At 41.5% G+C, this 23,951-nt stretch overlaps 1 protein-coding gene across 1 annotated transcript in view; it reads left to right on the top strand.

Annotated features, from left to right (window-relative positions):
• Positions 1-802: 802 nt before the first annotated feature.
• Positions 803-23,951, top strand: part of LOC136950532 (G protein-activated inward rectifier potassium channel 1-like) — a 48,960-nt gene continuing 25,811 nt past the window's right edge. The window contains exon 1 of the mRNA XM_067244927.1: positions 803-1,462. Coding sequence (XP_067101028.1) covers positions 803-1,462 — 660 coding nt within the window. The remainder of the gene's footprint in view (positions 1,463-23,951) is intronic.

The raw sequence follows: 23,951 nt of genomic DNA, 5'->3' as shown, positions 1-23,951 counted from the left end.
AAGGCCTAACCTTTTTCATTGGTTTACAGCGTAAAGAAACGTTGTAGTTCAAAAACTCGAAAATTCTAAATTCAACTTTTTGTAGTTAACATATGGATATGGAACAAATGAATAAAGGATCTTATGTTTGATCACATGCTGTTTCATGAGTCTGGCTAAAGTATGCCTCGTTTGTTGAGCTGTCTATCTAACATATATACTGTTGAATATAACAAATACTTTTGTCAGTGTTCAGCTGTACTTTGACAGTGTTTTCACTAGAGGGAACTAAAACACAAAATCGCTGGTCACTGGAATACACCTTAACATGAATGAATTGTATATATTGTTCACTTCAGATCTATTAATGCGTGTTTAAAACCAGTGTATTTTAACGTATTAATTCTATTCAATTTTTTCACTTGAAGGACTTGAAGAGTGAGATAATATTGTTGAACAAAACAGTTAGGTGTTTTAATTAGAAACCTAACTGTTTTGAGCAACATCGCTGGCCATTGAGTGTCGCAGTTTCCCTCACGTCTTTTATCTGAACATTATGCTTGTTCAGGCAGAAATCCATAGTTCTTGCTCTATGCACACCATTTGCACGGGGAATCGAAAAAGATGGCATTTTGTCTTAAACTCATGTGGATAGGACAGGTTTTCCGTCTTCAGAGAGCCGTTTTAACAGGCAACAAATATTGCTTTTGATGGGACACTACAAAATAAAACTAATTGGAAACGGATACATCACGGAGTGCGCAAAACTATTTTTGAAGCCTTAGGTGAAGTCAATTTGGTTTGGTGCAATTATTCTGTAGAAATGTCTATGATACGAAGGAAATTTGGCGATGATTACCAGGTAGTGAACACCAACATGACTTTCTCAGCGCCCGTGAGGAAAAAACGGCAACGATTTGTAGACAAGAACGGGCGGTGCAACGTCCAGCATGGTAACCTTGGTGGGGAAACTAGCCGATATATCTCCGACATTTTCACCACACTAGTGGACCTAAAGTGGCGATGGAACTTACTCATATTTATCTTAACCTACACTATCGCATGGCTTGTTATGGCATCTATGTGGTGGATAATTGCCTATATACGCGGTGACCTAAACCACGGCCACGACTCATCCTACACCCCGTGCGTCGCTAATGTCTACAACTTTCCTTCTGCTTTTCTGTTCTTTATTGAAACCGAGGCAACAATCGGATATGGCTACCGCTACATCACTGAAAAGTGTCCAGAGGGCATTATTCTTTTTCTTTTTCAGTCGCTACTCGGTTCCATCGTGGATGCGTTTCTCATTGGCTGCATGTTTATTAAGATGTCCCAGCCAAAGAAGCGTGCGGAGACGCTCATGTTTAGCCAAGATGCAGTCATATCGCAAAGGGACGGGAAATTGTGCCTCATGTTTCGAGTGGGAAATCTACGGAACAGCCACATGGTATCAGCCCAGATAAGGTGCAAACTCATTAAGGTAAATGTTTAGACAGTTGTGAGATACCCACATATAATCTCACAAGCAAAGCGAAAGCAATTAACAAAATAATAACAATGATATGAAAACTTGTTGATGAAATGAAATTGTTGGCAAATCCCAGCCATTGTCTCAAAGCCTAGTGTATGGGTTTGGATTTGGTTCCTAATGGAAATCAGTAAAATGCTGGCTGAAGAATTCCACAAAACATTTTTTCAATTTTGTCAATGGTTTGTTGAGTCAGACAAAAGATGCAGTGGAGGTCATCACTAAGGTAACCCCTTTATCCCTCAGTCAGAACTGTGGTGTTCAGTGGGCCATATATCCTCAGGAAACTGTTGTCAGGAAACCACACTTATTGATTTGAAGTTAAACTGTCATTGATCTCACTGAATTGCAACCTATTGAGAAGTCAACAGTAAGGCATCATTTCTTTGGGAGTTATTCTTTAGGGGACCAAATCAAATATATAAGTCTATGCTCTCCAAATTTAATTTGTTAGATTGCAGAACCTGCTGAAAGTTCTGTAACACCAACACAAAGAGAACATCCACATTTGAGTGCATTAAATGACAGAATCTTCCACAGATTACATGGATGTTTGGAGCGTTTGGACAGTCTAATAAATATCTTCATAGTCACCGTCATGCAAGTTGCCAGAGCTGACTCCAGAGATTAGGATACTTCTAAATACAATTACATACTTACACTTTACAAAAAATATACTGCAACACGGCAACCCACACCTGGGAAAAAGTTCTGTATGGTCGTAATGATTTCCTATACATACAATAATACAAAATTACAGATATTTCTGCAGCCATTAAATACATTCATTGAAATAGTAGAGTATGTGTTTCATGTGAAACATAATCCTTTGTGGATACATTGAAGATTTGAGTGAGTTAGGTGAACAAAAAGCACATATATTGTTTGTGGCCAAACTGATAAGCAGGTCATTGGATTGTATTTACACCTTGCTCCAAATTTGTTCTTTGCCAAATAATGCAAGTTGTCACAAGGTATATGGATATACCACATTATGATAAACAGTATATTAAAACATTGAGACTATGTAGGCATGTATGCATGGAAAAGAAAAACACAAGCGCTTCTCAGCAGGGCAGACGCAATGCAGAGAGAAATCCACGAAAGATGGCCAGGCACACTGTCAGTTACTCATGCCCCCTCACTGGTGTCTTTTATACAGGTAATGAGCTGAGATTAGGAGTACATTCTTAAAGGGGTGATTGACTGTTTTTTGAGGGGTATTTCACACTGTTCCTTAAGGTCTCCGAATAGGGTATGTAACATTGGCTGGGCTGAAAATGGCCCAAGTGCTGTTCTATGCCCCCTGATACATCCAGTGACATTTTCCCAGGAAAAAACGCTAGGTTTTCTCCTTTTATGGTATGCTCATGAATATATAGATGAGCTGCGCGCTGATTGGTTGGTTTACAACGAGTGAAGCTGCAGAGCAAAGACGCAACACGGCCACAGCACTCACTGTCTAGTTTAGTACTACTGTTGCACCAATGTTGCCTTGTCTGTTTCTCACCTGCCTGTATCCTCTGTTCATTCCTGCCAGTCAGTCTATGTCTTGATTGTGGTTGTTGTCTGGTGTAAATAGTCTGTCTTGCTTTGTGTTCTTGTGCTTTTACATTTTTTATCCTCTCTGATTCCCTATGTACAAATGCCCTGCTTGTTTTTCTTCTGTATGTTGTACTGCTGGGGTTGTGTGCCGTTATGCTTTTAACCAGATTTTTATTCCATAGCCCCCTTCCCCTCTCCCTCAAAAAGCTTTTGCTTTTTGCCAGGCCATCTTTGTAAATAAGAATTAGTTTTTAAATGATTCTGCCTGGTTAAATAAAAAATAAACTGAAACAACGAAGGTGGAGACTTGAAATAAAAACGTACAAATAAATCTATTGTGTCTACACAACACTGTTTTCAACAGGTTGACTAGATATCATTTCAAACGATTACGTTAGTTGTTTCCACTTCTGTTGTTGAAGCCAACAGGATCGCCTTAGGTGGGTAACGTTAGCACTAGGGATGCACGATATTGAACTTTAGCCGATATGCCGATATTTACAAGCTCATTTTGGCCGATTGTCGATGCCGATATATACACTTCTGCTTTTTAATTATTGAAAAGTCTCTCCGGTACTAGAATTAATCTGTTATTATGATAGGGTACTTGCTGTAGATAAGGGGCATTAAAAACTTGATTTGTATCATTTTAGAAATAGACATTCACTCATGAAAACTATTGAAATGATTTCAAATATGGCAGATTTATTTATATTTTCACATCACAATTCTCATACTTGAACAGTACCTCATTGAACTTGAACAACTACAGTTTCCTTAAAACTGTGTTGTTGACAATGACACATTCTTGACACAAATGCACAGAAATGCAGCTGTAACTCTGTAAACTTAAAATGTACAGTAAAGTTAATGAAAATTAATGAGACCTTCAAAAACTTCAGCTAGGCCTTAAAACTGTAAAAAAAAAAAAAAAACTTCAGCTGGGTAGGCCTAACTTAGAATTTTCTAAACCTAAAAATCAAATCAAACAGAGTTATGCAGTGGTTTCATTATTAGTGGGAACTTTAGTCACCACCCCTGTGGGACAAGTGAACAAGGCAGACATACTTGTTATGGTCTAGCATTCAGATAGATTTAACATCAGAGGTAGGTTTTTCTGAACAAATAGAAGCATCTCTGCCTTTTCACAGGCTATTCTATTCCTCTTTTCATCTATCACGTGGGAGGCAACGTTAAATAACCGTTCGCTGTCAACACTTGTGCTGGGTGCACACAGGTACTTGCGTGCAGCACACGCAAGAGCAGGGAATTGGGCCTGGTTGCTTCTCTAGTATTCCAAAGGGCTGGCAGTCCTAGGAATTGTGGGTTCAGCTAGGTACATGTGTACCTACAAAATAAAATAAATAGCAGACTGAGTTTTGGCAATGATAAAGCCTAAATTAAATTCATAAATGTACAGCCCAATAGTTTAATAGCCTAGTGTATAAGTTAAGGCCTTAAGCCTACCTGTGACGTGATTTCGGTTTTGGCTTCTGAATCAGAATCAGAATCAGAAAGGGATTTATTCGCCATGAAAGTTTGCACAGACAAGGAATTTGCTTTGGCAGGAAGGTGCATACAATAAACATATACCTAAAATTTAAATATGTGGACTAACTATACTAAGGGTACATAAACTAGCAGTACTAAGTGGGATAAATATAAGTTGCCGTAAATTACAATATAAAAATACAAAAATACAAATATTACAAAAAATACAAATGTACAAGATACCATGTTGTGGTGCAGTGCAAAAGCAGTGTGTTTTAAGCAATAAGTCATTTGAGTCAGTGTGGTCCCTTGGCCTTGTTGAAGAGGCCAACAGCGGAAGGGAAGAAACTGTTTTTGTGGCGTGAGGTATTGGTCCTGATAGACCGCAGCCTTCTGCCGGAGGGGAGTGACTGAAACAGGGAGTGTCCAGGGTGGGAGGAGTCGGCCACAATCTTCCTCGCTCGCCTCAGGGTCCTCGAGGTGTGCAGGTCCTCGAGGGTAGGCAGATTGCAGCCAATCACCTTCTCAGCAGTACGGATGATACGCTGCAGTCTGCTCTTGTCCTTGGCAGTGGCAGCAGCGTACCAGACGGTGATGGAGGAGGTGAGGATGGACTCAATGATGGCTGAGTAGAAGTGCACCATCATTGTCTTTGGCAGGTTGAACTTCTTCAGCTGCCGAAGGAAGTACATCCTCTGTTGTGCTTTCTTGATGAGGGAGCTGATGTTCAATTCCCACTTGAGGTCCTGGGAGAGGATAGTGCCCAGGAAGCGGAAGGACTCCACAGTGTTGACTGGGGAGTCACACAGGGTGATGGGGGTGAGTGGGGCTGTGTTCCTCCTGAAGTCCACAACCATCTCCACTGTCTTAAGAGCATTGAGCTCTAAGTTGTTCTGGCTGCACCAGGTCACCAGGTTGGCCGCTTCCCACCTATAATCAGACTCGTCTCCACCAGAGATGAGCCCAATAAGGGTGGTGTCGTCCGCAAACTTCAGGAGTTTGACGGACGGATGACTGGAGGTGCAACTGTTGGTGTACAGGGAGAAGAGCAGAGGAGAAAGGACGCAGCCCTGAGGTGATCCGGTGCTGATGGACCGGGAGTCAGAGACTTGTGTTCCCAGCTTAACGCACTGCTTCCTGTCAGACAGGAAGTCTGTGATCCACCTGCAGGTGGAATCAGGCACGTTCAGCTGGGAGAGCTTGTCCTGAAGCAGGGCAGGGATGATGGTGTTGAAGGCAGAGCTGAAGTCCACAAACAGGATCCTGGCATAGGATGCTGGGGAGTCCAGGTGCTGTAGGGTGAAGTGGAGGGCCATGTTAACTGCATCGTCCACAGACCTGTTGGCTCTGTAGGCAAACTGCAGGGGGTCCAGTAGAGGGTCAGTGATGGATTTAAGGTGTGCCAGCACCAGGCGCTCGAAAGACTTCATTACCACAGAGGTCAGGGCGACCTTGCCCTTCAAACACCATGTTCTCCAGAATTTCGTCATATACATCCAGCAGCGATCCTGTTCGGGTCTTCTTCTCTGGAGGATTCCCTGTACCGCTATCTCCACTGCTATCCATTTCATTCAAGACTTTCAGAAGCAGGTCGCGAACACTGCTCTTCTCCTCCAAATCGAAGTAGCGATCTTTGTAACGAGCGTCAAGCATTGTTGCAACCGAATAAAGTGCTTCACGTTGCACACTGTTAAAGCGCTTACTGAGAGCTTCCAACAGGGTACGTTTGTCTGTCTGTACGCCCCTGTCTGTGTCACTGGGCCGGCGAAGTAGTCACGTAAAGGCCGATTTATACTTCTCCGTTTTTACGGAGACGGACACAGGGAACGCCCCCTCCGACGAGGAACTCCCTCTCCGTGCCCTCTCCGAGCCCCTCGGAAAGCTCTACGTGCACCTCCTGATTTTCCTGACTATCCGTCCGTCATTTTACGGATACCCCTTGGCTGTGATTGGTCTGTATTAAGAACCGCTTGCGTCAGGGGCGGGGTTGCCGTGACCAACAAGACGGAACAGAATCCTTTGACCGCCATTGCTGTAAGTTTACAATTCATATTTCAGCTACACAGTACATGTAAATCAGCATCTGAATTAAAATGTGACGAGAAATGGGCAGTGTAGTTTCTGAAAATGTGCTTATTTTATTGATGAAACGGCTAATTTGTCAATTTGCTCCGACTTTTCGATAACCTAGCAAGCATTGCCGTGCAGCACCACCTACTCTTCTGGCAGTGAAGTGTTTTCAGCACCCACAGCCTTTGGAGTACTATAAATTCAACCAACCCGTCCGACTCTGTCCGTCCGTCTGTCCGTAACGGAGTCGGAGAAGTAGAATTCGGCCTTAAGGGCCACAACAGCGGGGATCACACCAGCAGCAGAGGCCTCTGCAGAACATATCTCTCTGGTCAGCTGCTCAAAGGGAGCGAGAAGAGTGATCATGTTTTCAAGAATTCCCCACTGATTTTTTCGTCAAAGTTGCAGGGAGCTCGAAATCCGCGGCATATGCACCCAATGCCCTCTTCTGTTTGACTAGGCTCTGCATCATGTAGTATGTAAGGGAGTCAGATGGCTGAGCGGTGAGGGAGTCGGGCTAGTAATCTGAAGGTTGCCAGTTCGATTCCCGGCCGTGCCAAATGACGTTGTGTCCTTGGGCAAGGCACTTCACCCTACTTGCTTCGGGGGGAATGTCCCTGTACTTACTGTAAGTCGCTCTGGATAAGAGCGTCTGCTAAATGACTAAATGTAAATGTATGTCAAATTCCATCTAGTCACAACATCCTGTTGAAGTCGTTTTATTGGCATTCCGAGCTCCCTCTGTACATCTTCTAAGCGACTGAATGCAACCTGAGAGTGCTTAAAATGTCCCACTATTCTCCTTCCCACGGCCACAACATCCGCAATGCTACGCTGAGACAGGACACCTTCATGCACAACCAACTGCAGCGTGTTAGCCATGCATGGGAGACTTGCCACACCATGATCCACCATTGCTTTTGCCATGTTGCGCACATTGTCACGTAGCACTACATGCAGTCTCTTTAGCTATTTTCCATTTCCCAAACATGTCGTCAAAAGCGGATGCTATTGCAGCTGCTGTGTGAGAACCTGAGCACTCCTGAGATTGTAGTACAGCCTTTTTAAGTATGAAGTCTTCATCGAACCATTGAGCTGTGAGACTCAACATGCTGACAGGGCTCACACTAGATGTACAGATGTCCGTAGTAAAACTAATATGGGTGGCATCAGTGAGGAGCTTCTCTATGTAATTGGAGACCGCACTTTGGAGTTCGGGTAAGGCCACATCAGAAAAATAACGACGGCTAGGCATGGCGTAATGTGGCTTCAAGTGTATCAATAACCTGCTGAAGCCAACATTTTCCACCACACTGAACGGTTGATTGTCAAGAGCAATAAACTCAAAGATTTTTTTGTTCAGCGCTTTCACCTTTGTATATGTTACTTTTAAGATGCATGTTTAAAGTTGTTTTCTCTCTTGAACAGAGATCTTATTGGGATTTTTATTTTTGTTTATCACTTGTATTATTGTTTTTATTGATTTTATGTAAAGCACCTTGAGCTACAATTCTTGTATGAAATGTGCTATATAAATAAAGTCTTACTTACTTACTTACCTTTGGGTGGTCGTTGCTAAATTTCTTAGCTTTGTCAAATGACTAAATTAGAGGCTGCTGGCAGGTCTTAGCTGGCGCCGGTTTTTCTGGCTTAGCTTTCAGAAAAGCTTCGTGTAGGTCAGCATGATGGGCTTTGAGATGTGAAATTAAGTTGGTAGTGTTAAGCGAGTGTCGTCTCGCCCCTCCTTGCATCACTGAGACTTTACAAACTCTGCAAATAGCCATTTTGTCATCATCCTTTCATACTGTGAAGTACTGCCACACAGCCGACATTGAACGTTGAATTACGTTGTTGGCGCTCATAGTAACTTAAACATTTGCTTCGCGTGCGCATAATTTGCACGTCACCTTATCGGCCAAGTACATCGGCAGAAAGTTTCATATCTGCAGATGCCAATAATTAAGTTTTGAAGCTTTTATCTGCCGATACCGATGTCGTGCAGATATTATCGTGCATCCCTAGTTAGCACTACAGCTTAGCAAACAAACTATCGTGATTCAACTCAGCTTCATCTAGCTCTAGCTATCTTGCTGAAAAATAGATCTGGACAAACATGCATCTTGAATTGTAGATTTACATGACCACGGGTTATTAGTGATGTGTCGTTCGTGAATGATTCGTTCATTTTGAACGAATCCTTACAAGGACTCGGGAGTAAACCGTCCTCTCAAAGAGAGATTCGTTAATTTTCTTGTGGCCGTGCATCGGGAGAGGTAACTGTTTCCTCTACTAAACCAATGCAGGTCACGTGAAAAGGATCCAAAGACTCGTACAAAGACCCAGTCGGGAAATGAACGAATCATTTCTGTTTCCTCTAGCTACCAGTACTGAGCCTATGCAGGTTACGTGAAAAAGGATCCAAAGACTCGTACCCGGCAGAGGAACGAAACATTAGGTGCGTTCGACATCGACTGCGGCTGCATGAAACGACCGGCGAGAGTTGCCGCTTGCAGTCGGGGAGGAGTTAAAAACGCCTCCTTAAAGTCGGAAATTCCTGCTTCTCGTGGTTTGCTGCGTTGACGTCAGTCATGGCCAATCAAGCGCTTTTTGCTTACTTTACTTTGTTTATAATTAAACTTAGTATTTCCGTTAATGAAGAGGAAGACTAAAACCATTTTTTCAACAAATATTTTATTCAATTAAACTGTTTGGTCCGGATTTGAGCATTGGTGAAACTGAAGGTGTCAGAATAATTACAAAACACGCGTCAAAATTGTCGTGTGTGAGTCTGGCCAATCATGAAATAGCTGTGTCGTCATTAGAACCCGTGCAGTTGCTCTTGAGAAAATGCGCTCGGCTACACAGCCGGCAGTTCTCGAATCGATCTCACAGTACTTTGATGGCTACGTCACAGTGACCTAGAAGGCACCTATTGATCCGAGGACTCGGTTGGCAGAGGAACGAAACATTAGGTGCGTTCGACATGGACTGACTTCATGCAGCGCCGCAGCCGGCGCACTTGAAACAGTGAATTCTGGTTAGACTTTTTGTCCGACTTGAGACGGCGCAGAGGCTAGGTCAAAATCGGTACGTAACTGAGATCCTGGGCCAGAACACCAGAGGGCTGGTCTGTATAAATGTTGGGGCGTGACAAAGGTGTAGTCTGGTTAGGACCAGGCTAGCGACCATGGTCACCAAGAAAACAATCGGTAACACACTACGCCATGAAATACTGAAATCCTGCAGCGCCCGCAAGGTCCCCCTACTCAAGAAAGCACATGTACAGGCCCGTCTGAAGTTTGTCAATGAACATCTGAATGATTCAGAGGAGAACTGGGTGAAAGTGTTGTGGACAGATGAGACCAAAATCGAGCTCTTTGGCATCAACTCCACTCACTGTGTTTGGAGGAGGAGGAATAATGCCTATGATCCCAAGAACACCATCCCCACCGTCAAACACGGAGGTGGAAACATTATGCTTTGGGGTGTTTTTCTGTTCAGGGGACAGGACAACTTCACCGCATCAAAGGGTATATAGAAAATCTGTGGAGGGAGCAGAAGGTTCGAGTTGCCAAACAACAGCATCGAAACCTTAATGACTGAGAAGACCTGTGGGACAAAATTCCTCCTGAGATGTGTGCAAACCTGGTGGCCAACTACAAGAAACGTCTGACCTCTGTGATTGCCAACAAGGGTTTTGCCACCAAGTACAAAGTCATATTTTTCAGTGGGTCAAACACTTATTTCACTACTTAAAATGCAAATCAATTTATGTAACAATTTTGAAATGCTTTTGTTGTTGTTATTCTGTCTCTCACTACTCACTGTTCAAATAAACCTACCATTTAAATGATAGACTGATCATTTCATGTCAGTGGGCAAGCGTACAAAATCAGCAGGGGATCACCAAAAAAATTCCCTCACTGTAGGTAAAATGTTTGTGCATTGTCTGTGATTGTGTTTTATGTCTTAATGAGTGTGTTTTAATTATTTGGTATTGTACAGCACTTTGGCTAACAGCTGTTACTTTTAAATGTGCTTCATAAATAAATATGACTGACTGACAAAAAATAGCCAAAGTAAAATGTAATTAGTTTTAATTAGTCCCATTTTCACATTGATGTTTAAAAAGAAAAAAACGTTGCTTTTTAGCTTATCTACTATTACTACTACTACTGGACTACTGTCAGTTGGAAGGAAAAACCGACCCAGAGATTTGAGGTTTTGGAGCTATAAATATGTCGGTCTGTACTGGGCTTTAATTTGGGCCATAGAGGGACATTGTTGAATACTTACTAGAAATAAGGATATGTCTCATTTATCAATTTGTTTTGCTTAATGGTCCACATTTTTCTTACAACCAATCCTGCTTTATCAATCATTCAAACTCCAATCTTTCACATATCACTTAGGCTCCGTCTCCAAAACTGTCATTTCCCTCCTTATTTTACTGGACAATTTTTTTATCCAGTCCACTTTCCTAACCTTCTAAATATACATAACCATAACCACCATATCCAAATACAAATTATTTTACCTTTTCCAATTAAAGCAGCATGGCTGCCTTGGTGCTTGTATCAAACCAATATGCGTAGAGAGTGGAAAACTGATCCAATACAGTCTCCTTCTTGTGAAATGTCACACCCCTGTGTCCTTGACACCACTATGAATATCAATGTCAATCTGCTCACCATCTGTGGTATTACTGGCAGCCCAGTCTAAGGCAATCATTAGCAGAGCATGAGGAGACTAGAAGTATGGTAGAGGTTGTTATCACAAATAATTGTTACATTCCTACCTAATTGAGTGGATAGGAAATGTAACCCAGTGTCATGAGTTCCAACCCACATCTCTATATCCCTGTTGGTATTTTCAGAGAGTTGATGCCTGAGTCAGTACATGTTATGAACCCTACTGCCAGGGGAGTGACAGGTTAACCCAAGTGCAGGACTCAGATGCTGATGTGATGTTAAGCAGGTTTATTACAGACACAGAGGGTGATGATGGTAAGGTCCGTGGGTGCCAGACAGGAGGGAGTGAGCTGTAGATAACAGATTATGGAATTAGGTAGTCGTTGATGTCTGTAGTACACAGGGGCAGAGGCGGATTAGTAAATTTGAAGGCAAGGCAACGACCAACTACCGTCAAAGTAGCGTCGAACTGGCAACGAGTCTGTGGGAAGCCAGGGTAGATGAACTGTGCAGGTAATGATAAATGGGTAACAGGTGTGTCTGGTTTGGAGGTGAACTGGAATATGTGGACCGGAGTATTGGGGTATGTGACCTGGAACACAGACTGGACAGACACACACAAAACCAGGACTGAACAAGACAGAAACGTAACAGTACACTCAGTTCCCACAGCATTTTAATTACCAATTAACAACAATTACAACGTTTGTTGTCCAATTTGACATACAGTCATGGCCAAAAGTATTGGCAGTGACAAATTTTGTGTTTTGCAAAGTTTGCTGGTTTAGTATTTGTGGATTCTTTTGGGGAAAACAATAATACACATTTCATAGATTTTAATAGCATTTATGGGCGAAAACATTCAATATATGCAAATAGTCCAATCTTTCACAGCAATCAATCTGCTCTTAAAATGCAATCAGAATGATAGTGGTTTCACCTGAGTAGAACTAGTTCACACTTTGAATGTAAAGATGTACACTTCAGACCTAAGACCCCTTGATTACGCGCACTTTTACATACTTCCTTGCTTAACTTTCTAATATCTACAGCAAACTTTATTTCATTAACAGATATGGCAAAAATCTCCACATAGTTGACATTGCACTTAAGCCCAAACTAACCAACCCAGTTAAAACTACAAGATTGCGACTGACTGCTCCGGATCTCTTTGGTGGCCAAATGTAATTGGGTGTGCTTTGCCTTCGGCAAGGGCACAACCTTTGTTCTCTCACATATATATTATTGGGTGTGCTCAAGCCTTCGGCGAGAGCACAACCTTTGTTCTCTCACATATATATTTATTATTTTTATTATTATTTATTTTTGCCCCCCTAAAACTCAGTCAATATTTGGCCTACATAGACAACTTAGGTGTCAAAAGTTTCGTCTTGGTAGCGATTGAGTTTGTAGGTTAAAGAGGATATCGTAAGGCCGGAGACGCTTGGTGTTTGTCCCCGGCTTGGGAAACACAATTCAATTCTGGTTAGATGTTCAGGGAGATAATTGACTCCAATTTTAGAAATGTGCACAAGTGCGTTACCTGTGACCTTGAGCGCTAAACAGTTAATGACATGAAACTCTGGCGTAGGTAAAAATAGTCTGCTTGATCAGAGCATCGACCCTAAAGTATGCGTGTTCACTAATCAGTCGTTTATCATTACTATAATATGGATTTTAACCATAGTAGACCTAGTATGTAAACCAATCACTCAGAGGCTCCGGTAAATTCTTTTGGAGCGTGGAGATCCACCGTAAGTGACTCAGAGGCCTTAAGTTAAAACCTACTTCTAAAGTCTATGTTTATAATCAGTATTAGCCGCATCAACCAGACTAGATCAAAGTTTTCACCGCCGTAGCGTGATAGATACGTTTCAAGGAGAACAAGTAACTTCAAATGCACAATAATAGTATCTAAATAGTAAGATAATCAATACAATGATAATGAAATATCATCAAATACAAAACATACCTTCAGAGCAATGGTTAACAAAGGTATTCACAATGAAGACTAGGCGCCTAATGCACCAGAGCTGTATCGTAAACAGAACTCAAAGTTAGTGGTAAAAACTTCTTCCTATATACACCCAAACCTGACTAAAATGGGGACACCGGTCATATGACTGAAAAGTTGTCTAACGCATACAAATTCAAATTGGATCATTAATCAAGGCTGCAGTAGACCAAGTGGTGCCCTTGCAAGACAAGAGAACATGTTAAACACATGTTGGTCTGCTGCAAGCCCAAACTCTGTAAACCCTGTACATGTACATGTTACAGTATTAAAATTATGACTAGAATGTAATACGTAAAATAAGAAACAAAATCATATCAAACATGACATTAAAAGCTGTTTAGAACTATATTTACAAGAACACAACTTTTAATGATAATTTCAGAGTCTTCCTCGGTCCACCTTCGTCTTCAACTGTTGAGAGGTGTGTCATTAAGGTGTGATTGTCATTTTAGCATTCATGCAAATCAACGACTGTCCCAGACGAGTGTCTGGGTGACCAGTGACAAAGGGGCTGCCAAAACAGCCCTACAAGTTGCTTGTATTTTTATTTACACTCCCTTGCACAGTTTAGGAGGTTACAACGTTTTTGTGGCAAAAAGTGTCTTCTGTCAACGAAGGGTACCAGTGCTAACCTACGTCACTACGTCAGCACACGTTAGCAACGACGCATGGATACAACGTGAAAGAGACGCTATAGCACGCAAATTGGAGCTTGGATTCTGAGTGAAAAATGCCAACCCCCAAAAGTACCAACCATTGGGTTTTGTTGAGAAAGCAATTTCGAGTGGAACTGCCATCTCGGATTTTTTATGTAGGTCGTGAAAGTCTTTGTAATTTGAGCGAGTGCGGGTCGCCCGTGAGACTGCCTAGGCGGCAGCCATGCAAGCGTCATAGTAGTTTAGTATTTTCGTAATTTTATAGTTCGGTCAATTCTACACAAAAAAAACAGAAGGAGGGCAATGTTATGACGATATGACTATTGTGAAGGCAGACAGGTTGCTGTAAAAACGTTGATTGGTTTGCTACGTGAGAGCCCCGTCAGCCTCCGTTGACGATTGCGTCAGCTGTTGTCGATCTCTGATGAGTATTTTCTTAATTTCGTACCAGGGTCAATTCTACATCAAAAATCAGAAGGAGGGCAAATATATGGAGATTGCGAAGATAGCCAGCGGGTCATCATATTTTTGTGATTTGTGTCAAACTTGGAATTAGAGTGACACCGCGGCTGGTTTTGACGTTAACCTCAGTCAGACTCGGCTCGCCCACTGGCAGTGTGTAGTACTGTCTTCAATGCCACAGCTAAACTTTACGTCAAAAGAAACGTTCTCATTTCCGACGCTTTCAAACAATCAGTGAAATGTGGAGCAACAGCAGCTAGCTTGCCTCTAGCAAACTTATTTTGAATTAGCCATTTCCCCCTACATTAATGTCAAACTTATTTACGTTTTGGGGGGCATATTTTCAGTTAGCAGACGGTACTGTTTGAATCGCGATTCCATACTGCCAGTGACAACGTTGTTACAGTAGCTTGTTTCAAAGGGGGTTCGCAGCTGTTTCAAAGGGTGTTCTTAATGAAATATGCAATATGAGTAGGCTAAATGCTTGAAAATATCACTAGAAGGGAAAAACTTAGAGGACGGACACACCTGCAACCGACGCAAGCAAGCACACCCTACAATTTCCCCAGAAATTGTACCCTCTCTAGTTATTGTGAGATTGCTGTTAAGCATTCTCACTATTGTTTTCCTGTTTCTCTTTATTATTATTATTATTGTTGGAATGCTGCTTCAGCATTCCAAGTATTATTCTTTGAATCTTTATTCAACTTCTTCATTAGCCTGGCTGCCAGCCCAACTTCGTCCCGCCCACAAAAGAATTTGGTCGGGAAGTTGGGTCTGGAGGGTCTCGTATTGGGGACAACTACAGAAAACCAGAATCTGGGCGGACCAATGAAATTGCCAGAGCGGGCTTTATACGATGATGGACAGATGATCAACAGTAACGTAATCACCCACGTCACAAAAGACCGCTTAAGTTGAATTCGTTTTGAACAAACATGGCTACCGCTGGAGATCTGGGATGTTATGATTCTGCCATCGAGTCTGTTTTAGAAGACATCGACAGCGCATTAATTTTGAAAGAGGAACAGAGAAACGCAATCAAGGCATTTGTCGATGGAAAATATGTTTTTGCCGTCCTTCCTACGGGATTCGGTAAAAGTTTAATTTATCAGCTGGCCCCGATGGTCGCGAAGAAGATGGGACACAATGAAAACCCCGTGGCCATTGTGGTTTCTCCTTTGGTTGCTCTCATGGAGGACCAAGTGAAAGAGGCGACCGAATTGGGAATCACGGCGATGCAACTCGGCGTGCACGACGAGGTGGATATTACCAGTGGTCGTTGCCAGCTCCTTTTCGGAAGCCCGGAATCCTGGCTGCTGAACAAGAAGTGGAGGGACATGCTAGGCTCCGATGTTTTTCAAGCCAACGTAATGGGTATCGTCGTGGATGAAGTTCATCTAACTTACAAATGGTAATAGATAGTCTGAGTGAATGTGAATCAAATGTTGTAAACATTGTACCATAGGTGTCAATGTACGTTCGCTAACTCAGACTTAGTACAATCATAACGTTAGTCTCATTGTAGCTCAATAACTAACAGTTCAAAAAATTTAATGTGCGCTTTTATTTCTATCAGGGGTCAGGTTGCAAAAGGGCAGACGGCATTTCGCGAGAGCTTTCGCAAGTACTCCCCGTACCCTTAAATTATTTTTACAACACCGGAAAGAATCGTTTGTATTCATTCTTCAAGCATACTTCTTCAAGTCTGCTTGCAGTTTAGTTCTGTTGACAACAACTATGCGGCGCTTAACATTCATTTCATTTATTTTCATTTACATTTTTTAGCAGACGCTCTTATCCAGAGCGACTTACAGTAAGTACAGGGACATTCCCCCCGAGGCAAGTAGGGTGAAGTGCCTTGCCCAAGGACACAACGTCATTTGGCACGGCCGGGAAGCGAACTGACAACCTTCAGATTACTAGCCTGATTCCCTAACCGCTCAGCCACCTGACTCCCAACATACGTCACATACTACGTTGCTCTGATTGGTTGTAGATCTATCCAATTGAGCAAAGAGGCATTTGTTTTCCAGGTTCGTTTGAAACACGCCCAATAGTCACAGCCCAACGGAGAGTTCTCAGACTCATATTATGACTAGAATTATGAGTATGACAACGTCAGGCTACTTCTTCATATTCTTCTTATTCTTTTTCTTCCGTGGCATGTTTCAGCGCCTTCAAATCTTCAGCTATTAAAACCGTTCAGCTATCAAAACATTCAGCAGTTTCAGGCCATTCCTGCTATGACTTTTCAGCTTTGTACCTCTTATGCTTGAATTAATATAAATCAATATTCATAATCTTTTTTACATGGGTTTCCACAGACATATAAAGGACATCTCTAGTTTCGACAGAGTCTTGCTTCTCGGAAAATATCCTTATTTGTTGGATTGGACGTATAGTTGTGCGTCTAGGTTAACTTGTTTGAGGTGTGGATTCTAGCTACATTTGTTATTCTCTGTCCATAGCACGTTAGCAATCATAGCAGCACCATCACCGTGGCAACGACAGACACGCACCACTCAGTCTCTCACGCAGGTGATTGGTATTGGCTGATTAGCGGAGTCACAAGACAGAGTTTGATAGTATTTCAACCTAATACAATTTACAAGAGGTGACTGCAAAGTGCTGCTAATATCTCTTTTACTACTATTGCTAATGGAACTGTTTTATTCTATTATTTACGCCACTGAGTGCGTTTACCTGACCATGAGAAACCTGATTACTAGCAATTGTCGGTTTATGCCAATAATACGATTACTCTGTTTACATGTGTAATTAGTCGTGGTGGGCCGTTATCGGCGTTAACACGCTGCGACTCTTATCGGCGATAAAAAAAATATAGCCGTTAATCTATTCTCAAAGTTGGGTTGGGAGCTGGGTCTATACTACGCAAGCTATGATGACTTTCACCTTGATATTTTAGCGCGGATGTATACCTAGCCGAATTGCACTGTAGGGGGCGAGAACGAGTCTTCGAACCTGTGTGTATGCCTTGTGTATGAAATTATCACATCAAACGTGACGTGCTAACATGGATGCAGCTATGAAGCCACCTGGTTTGCTTCAGGGAAAATGGATTTTTAAGAAGCTTCCCAATGGAAACCTCGACAAGACTAAGGTTGTTTGCACCTTGTGCTATGCGGGATTAGTTTACTGTAGGAGTTCTTCCAGTCTCAAATACCACCTAAACGCAAAGCATCCCTTAGCTAATGCGGAAGATGCCGGGCCAAGCACTGATGTAGCGCAGGGGAAGAGTCGTCGTCAAACTACGATGTTTGAGTGCAACCGAGGCAAGCCCGTCAGCACAGCTCTATCAGCCAAGCTAACTAATCTAATAAACAATTAATAAACATAAGTACATCTTATTGGACATAATTTATTTTCATCACCAATTATCATAGTAGAACAACTTTCTCAAGCAGTTTGTGATGCATTTTGGAAACAGGAGATGAGCTCCTGGTCTAATGCGCCACCTGGCTTGAGAAACCCGTTCTCAAAGACTTACTTTTAGTCATTATTTGGGTAGCACACATATTCTGAATGCTTTCGGCGGAATTCAAATGAGCCATTTTAATCTAAATTAATCTAGATTAACGCCAAGATTACAGTGAGATTAATCTAGATAAAATAAAAAAAAATCTATGCCCACCACTAGTAATTAGTTATGCGATTACTCAATAAACGTGTCTACAAGATTATTTTTATCGTTGTATGCTCCACGGACAAAACTTGCACCATCATCCTTCTGCAACAAAGTGCCGCCGTGTCTTCCTGTATCGGCCCTACTGCTGTATGTTTCATTCAATCAACACATTGAATCCTACTAAGAAAGCCGAGTAAACGCACTCAATGATAGGCTACATCTGCTACTGCTCTTACTATCCCAACTATAATTTCAGCTGTTAAGACTATAATATTCTTTTTATGACTAGCTAGCCTAGGCCTACTTCTTCTTCTGTTTAACAGTTAAGCTTTAAGCTTCTCCCGCATTGTATTTCAGCTCTTAGCATTGTTAGATGATGCAGTTCAGTTTCCACACTGCCTCTTTTGTGTGACTCACACATTTTTGAAATTCATTTCAGCTTGCGGGTATTTTCTCATTTCTGTATTTTCTGCAATAAAAAAAAAACTAGAAACGGCTGTTCCTGCGAAACAGCAGTGAGAATGCTGAAAACCTGAATGGGGATAGCTGACCATGCAAAAAAAGCAGAAAATTGTGAAAATTTAGTAGAAAGTTATAAGCCGAAGCGCCTGAAAGGTATTTTTGAAAGGGGCTGGAGCTGGACGAAGGTATAAAACTACAGAAAAGAGAAGAAAAATGCAAAAAGAGAAATTATTCTGAAGAATTTGAAAATTTTGCTGAAAGTTTTTGCTGGAGTTTCAAAAGGCCTGAAATGTATGTTAGAAAGGACCTGCAGCAAGATGAAGGCAGAAAAGTACAGAAAAGAGAAGAAAAATGCAAAAGTACTGGCAGTTGGAAGGTACTGCTGTGAAAGGTGTATTTTTGAAAGGACCTGGAGCAAGATGAAGGCAGAAAACAGAAGAAAAGAGAAGAAAAGAAGAAGAAAAATACAAAACGATAAGGGCAAAAATTCAGAAAGACGAGCTGCAGGAAAATGTGAATATTTAGCAGAAAATCCAGTTGCTGAAGTCTGGGTTGAACGAATTTGAAGATAAAAGGACAACACTGGAATGACTTGAACTTGCTGGAAAAAACGTAGCAACCGTTGGTCATTGGCAACAGACTGGAAACATTTCTAACCTAGAATCTGAAGGATTCATATATCTTTGTGTCTATTCCAAGATGTAATGATGTCGCAGAGGTCCGATAATATCAGCTTTAATGCAGCAGTTGGAAATCAACAAGTACAGAGCTCTGGGGCTGTCTACGTTTCCCTACCCGCAACAGAGTTTTGGGCTGGTTCACGAAGTCCAACTGGCTATGTTTCCCTGCCCCAGCATATCATATACAATGCAATTGAAAACACAAGTATCAAAAAAGGGTTGAGCTTGTTCTCTCGTGCATCAGGGAGTTGTTCTTGCCTACGGGTCCCACCTGCTCGGGTGCCATCTCCACCCAGTTTCAAGGTTGTTTCTGAAAATGAAGAGATAGAGACACAAAGAACAGCCTGCTTCCCACACTCAGTGTGAGACCCAATGTTTAAGCCTGAGCACACTTCTAAGTTCATAACTTTAATAAGCACAATGCATAACTTTAATAAGCACAATATATTCTTTAAATCTAGCTTTCAGGTTCAAGAACTCAGGATAAACTAATCATGTGTGCCTGCACACCCAGTCCTGTTCAGACACTTAATTTAAGATGACATCAAAATAATAATTCATAGTGTAGGGTTGCCAATGTTGTCGTTGTCCCTGGTGAGTGTTTTATACTTAAATAATAAGATTATGCTACATCTAACCAGCGGATCATTTCTTGCAAGTGTGTCAAAGTGGTATTTTTACAGACTGTATTAACACCGTCGGCTTGAATAATAACTGAAGGCGTGAAGCTAGAGAGAGGATGCAATGGAAAATTTCCTACATAAGCTAGCGTCACTGTGTCCAATCCCGACCGGTTTTTAGCTAACATTCTGATAAAATGCCACTTCAAATATGGATAAAAATAATTGTATCACGTTTTCAGCTGATTTACTGATTTCACGTTAAGCTTTAACTTCTTACCTTTCGAGCTAAATATTGTTTAAAAATTTAGACTTAGCTTAGCCTTTACTAGAGCCGGTCAAAAGACGCTGGCGCCGGTAATTTATTGTATATTGAATTCTATTCTAATCCCACTTAGTACTGCTAGTTTATGTACCCTTAGTATAGTTAGTCCACATATTTAAATTTTAGGTATATGTTTATTGTATGCACCTTCCTGCCAAAGCAAATTCCTTGTCTGTGCAAACTTTCATGGCGAATAAATCTGATTCTGAAATTAGCCGTGCGCTACCCTTGTCCAAACCCGACCGCACTTCTAAACACTGGCCGCTGCTGTTTTTCTGGGGATATTAACTTGATCCAGGGTCACCAAACTGACCATCAATGCTGTCAACATATCCGGGGACGCAGGCCCGTAACGGAAACACATGAGGCCCCCCCGCAGAATAAGCCTGAGAGCCCCCCCCCCCCCCCCCCCACCACCACATATGTAACGGATAATGTAATACAAATACCGATGAGCTGACAGGACGCCGACGCGAAGGTCATCAACTGAACTTTTTGGAATATTCTGAAGAGCCGTGTAATAAATGCAAGATATCAAAACTCAAGCTTGTCTTGTGAGGGAAATGTATTCAATAAGAAAAAAACGCTTAAACGGTTTGCAGGTGAATAGCCTACACAGGTGCGCGTCTTTTAGCAAATATGTGTGCAAAGTCTTTTACCAGACTCTTTACATCTAAACTGCGCGCACATTCATTTTCTATGCTAAGGATGGCCAGACCTGACAGCCTCTCTTCTGAGATATGTTTTGATCAGTTTCAGCTTGGAAAATGACCTTTCAGCGCTTGCGACAGTCACGGGTATTGTCAGAAATAATTTGATGGCCGTGGCTACATCAGGCACACTTGATAGTATAGTTTATTATTAGCGTGTTCGCTAAATCATAAATGGAGCAATTTTTTGACTGTACGTTTTACATGATCATAATATGTATATAACTGAAATACAATGACTTATTGTAACTTTGATTATGTTTTTTGTATGTTTAAATAGTCAAACGCAATCTCTGCAACTGCACGATACTACTGTCGCATACGTTATCATGTTTGCTAATAATGTCAGTTATGTAATATATTTTATAATGAAGCACTTTTTCTACTTTCTCTTTTTTTTGTAGTTTCACTCCATTTCAATGTTGTCAGCTTGATAGGAAGTCAATAAAGGAGAAAGGCTAATTTTCCTGGCTCTTGGAAAGGAGGCTCTGTTAACGCTAGGAAGCACAACACAGACAGCAGTACAGCTGTCAAAGTATAGGCTAACGTTAGCTACGTGGTACAGTAATGTTAGCTATAGCAAACAGTACAATACCTGTCTCTTCTGGCAGATGAGTGCATCCTTCACCGGCTGGTCGAAAAAGAAATATGTAATTTTGGGAAGTTTGGCATTTAATTCCGAAATTTTCTGTTTTGAATGCCGCTTTTGGGCACCTCTTTTAAATGTGCGTTTCATTTTTCCTACGCTACGCTACAATTAGCTACCTATTTGCAGCGGGCTCGCCGGTCTGTGTGACCATCTGACCTACTTTGTCACTTACCTAGCTAACAAAGAAAGCACAATTAAATATACTTTACTTTATTTTCATATCAACTCTGGAAACACAGACAAGACAATATGACATCCCATGTAATTCAAATTGGATAAAAAAAAAAAAAAAAACGAGGCCCCCCCGCGGTGCGGGGGCTGCGAGGGTATTCTTTACGGGCCTGCGGGGACGTAGTTATGTCCTCCACAATAAGATATCACGCTTCAACATCTCCAAACTATGCGATAAAATCTAAATTTGACTGTATACCACCACCTTCTGGATGTTTTGTTGAACTCTTCTCAAAGTTTGCTAACCCCCATCGCTTCCTCCCCTCGACTACAGATCACGTCATACATGATCGTGTATTTTCATTGGCAAGACAAAGTAGTGTTAAGCTAGCATTGAAATACACTCATATGCTAACCCATAGTAGCAGTACGATGACAACACAGACACACTTGTCAGAGTAAAGATCGTCGCCCAAGCGTCGCCGAGTGGTCTTTCGGCCAAAGTAACTTTCCTATATTATTTAGACATGTAAACGTCCATATATGTTCATGAAATTTTACACGTAGATTGTTTGGTATGCCTAAAATAATACTACTTACACTTTGCTGGCGATAGCAAAAGGAAATGCTGGCAAAAGACCGGAAACTAAGTGTCCAAACCCCGTTCGGGTTTGGACAATAGTAGTTTACAGCGGTCGGGATTGGACACAGTGACGTTAGATCTACTGCTTCAAATTGAAAACGGAGACCATCTCTTGATTAAAGACAAGTTCCTTAACCTCTATTGTCAATATCGCAAATAAAAAGTAAATACTCTTCAGTTACGAAGCATTTGTTTGTAGCTAGGTAATGAATGATAGTTATTAGACCGTATGTGACCTGGTTTCACCGTTCTATTAGCAGCCTCACTAGAATGGCCATAACTAACAAAAGATAAAATATCGAATCTGTCCGCTTTTCTACATTGCCCACATAATTACATATATTTCATTCCAAGACTGCCGAAACCATAGTGTCTGTGCGGTCAGAAATACAACTCCTTTGGCAGTTTCAAAAACGTTCATGGTGCGTGTCTGATTGGTTGCCACGGTGATGGCGCAGCTGTGATAGCTAACGATCTAGGCAGAGAGAAAAACGAACATTTACCTAGCATCCACATCTCAAACAAGTTGACCTAGACGCAAAACTACACGTCCAATCAATACAATGAGGATATTTTCCCAGACCAAAGACTCTGCCGAAACTAGAAATGTCCTTTATATGTCTGTGCGGTCAGAAATATGTCTCTACCGGCAGTTTCGAAATCGTCTTCCTTCTTGCTTTCTCTGACGGTGAGCTCTTTAGTAGTTATATTGTCCGAAAGAGGACAATCTTTCCTACATTTTAAGGTATAACTTGTTTCTGTAAATTATACCATATGAAAGTTAGAGGAATGTGTTTGACAATTTAGTTGAATATCAGAAAGAGCAGGCAGCTTGCTGCTCATTCATAAAAATCAAGAAGGAGCAAACATTTGAATGTATTTCAAACTGTCAAAATTCAAAATTGGCTGTACATTTGAAAAAGCTGAATCATTTGGGAATAGCTGAATGTCTTGTGAACATTTTAAATGTTGAATGGTGTCTCTAGCTGAAAGTATGCTGAAGTAGTTATGTAAGAAAGGCTGGCGGGTATCAGCCAATAAGAGACCGTCTTAGTAAATGTATCAGTTAGAATCAGTTGGAATCAGAGAATGACGGTTGGGTTTATTTCTTGCACTCGTTGGCTGGGTTGCACCAACAAGGATTAACTCTTAAACTAGGTTTAAACCAGGTTTGTCTTTTAATCCAGTTGCACCAAACTTTAAACCTAGTTTAACCTTAGTTTACAATTAATCCTGGGTAAATCTAACCCTTTGGCAATCTCTGTTTAATTTCCATTTAAATCTAGATTAAATTTAAATCTGTTGCACCAGTCATTTTAAACCTAGTCTAAACCTGGATTAGCAGTTATATTTAAACCACCCCTGGAGGACGTTTATCTCAGTTTTATTGACAACATGGCTGCATATCTTCGCTGGATGGGGTTAGAGGAAAGAGTTCCTCGCAGGAAAATTAGAGATAGGTTAAACCCAATTGAATTCTATGACAACAGCGAGTTTTCACAGCGGTACAGATTTACAAAGGAGTCTGTCATATACCTGAATGGGAAGGTTGGACCAGCAATCAAGCATGGAAGTGAGAGGAATTTTGCTGTGCCACCGC

The sequence above is a fragment of the Osmerus mordax genome, chromosome 10 (assembly GCF_038355195.1).
Source record: "Osmerus mordax isolate fOsmMor3 chromosome 10, fOsmMor3.pri, whole genome shotgun sequence".
NCBI classification, from domain to species: domain Eukaryota; kingdom Metazoa; phylum Chordata; class Actinopteri; order Osmeriformes; family Osmeridae; genus Osmerus; species Osmerus mordax.
The sequence above is the reverse complement of the archived record's forward strand: the minus strand, read 5'-3'. Positions and strand labels throughout refer to the sequence as shown.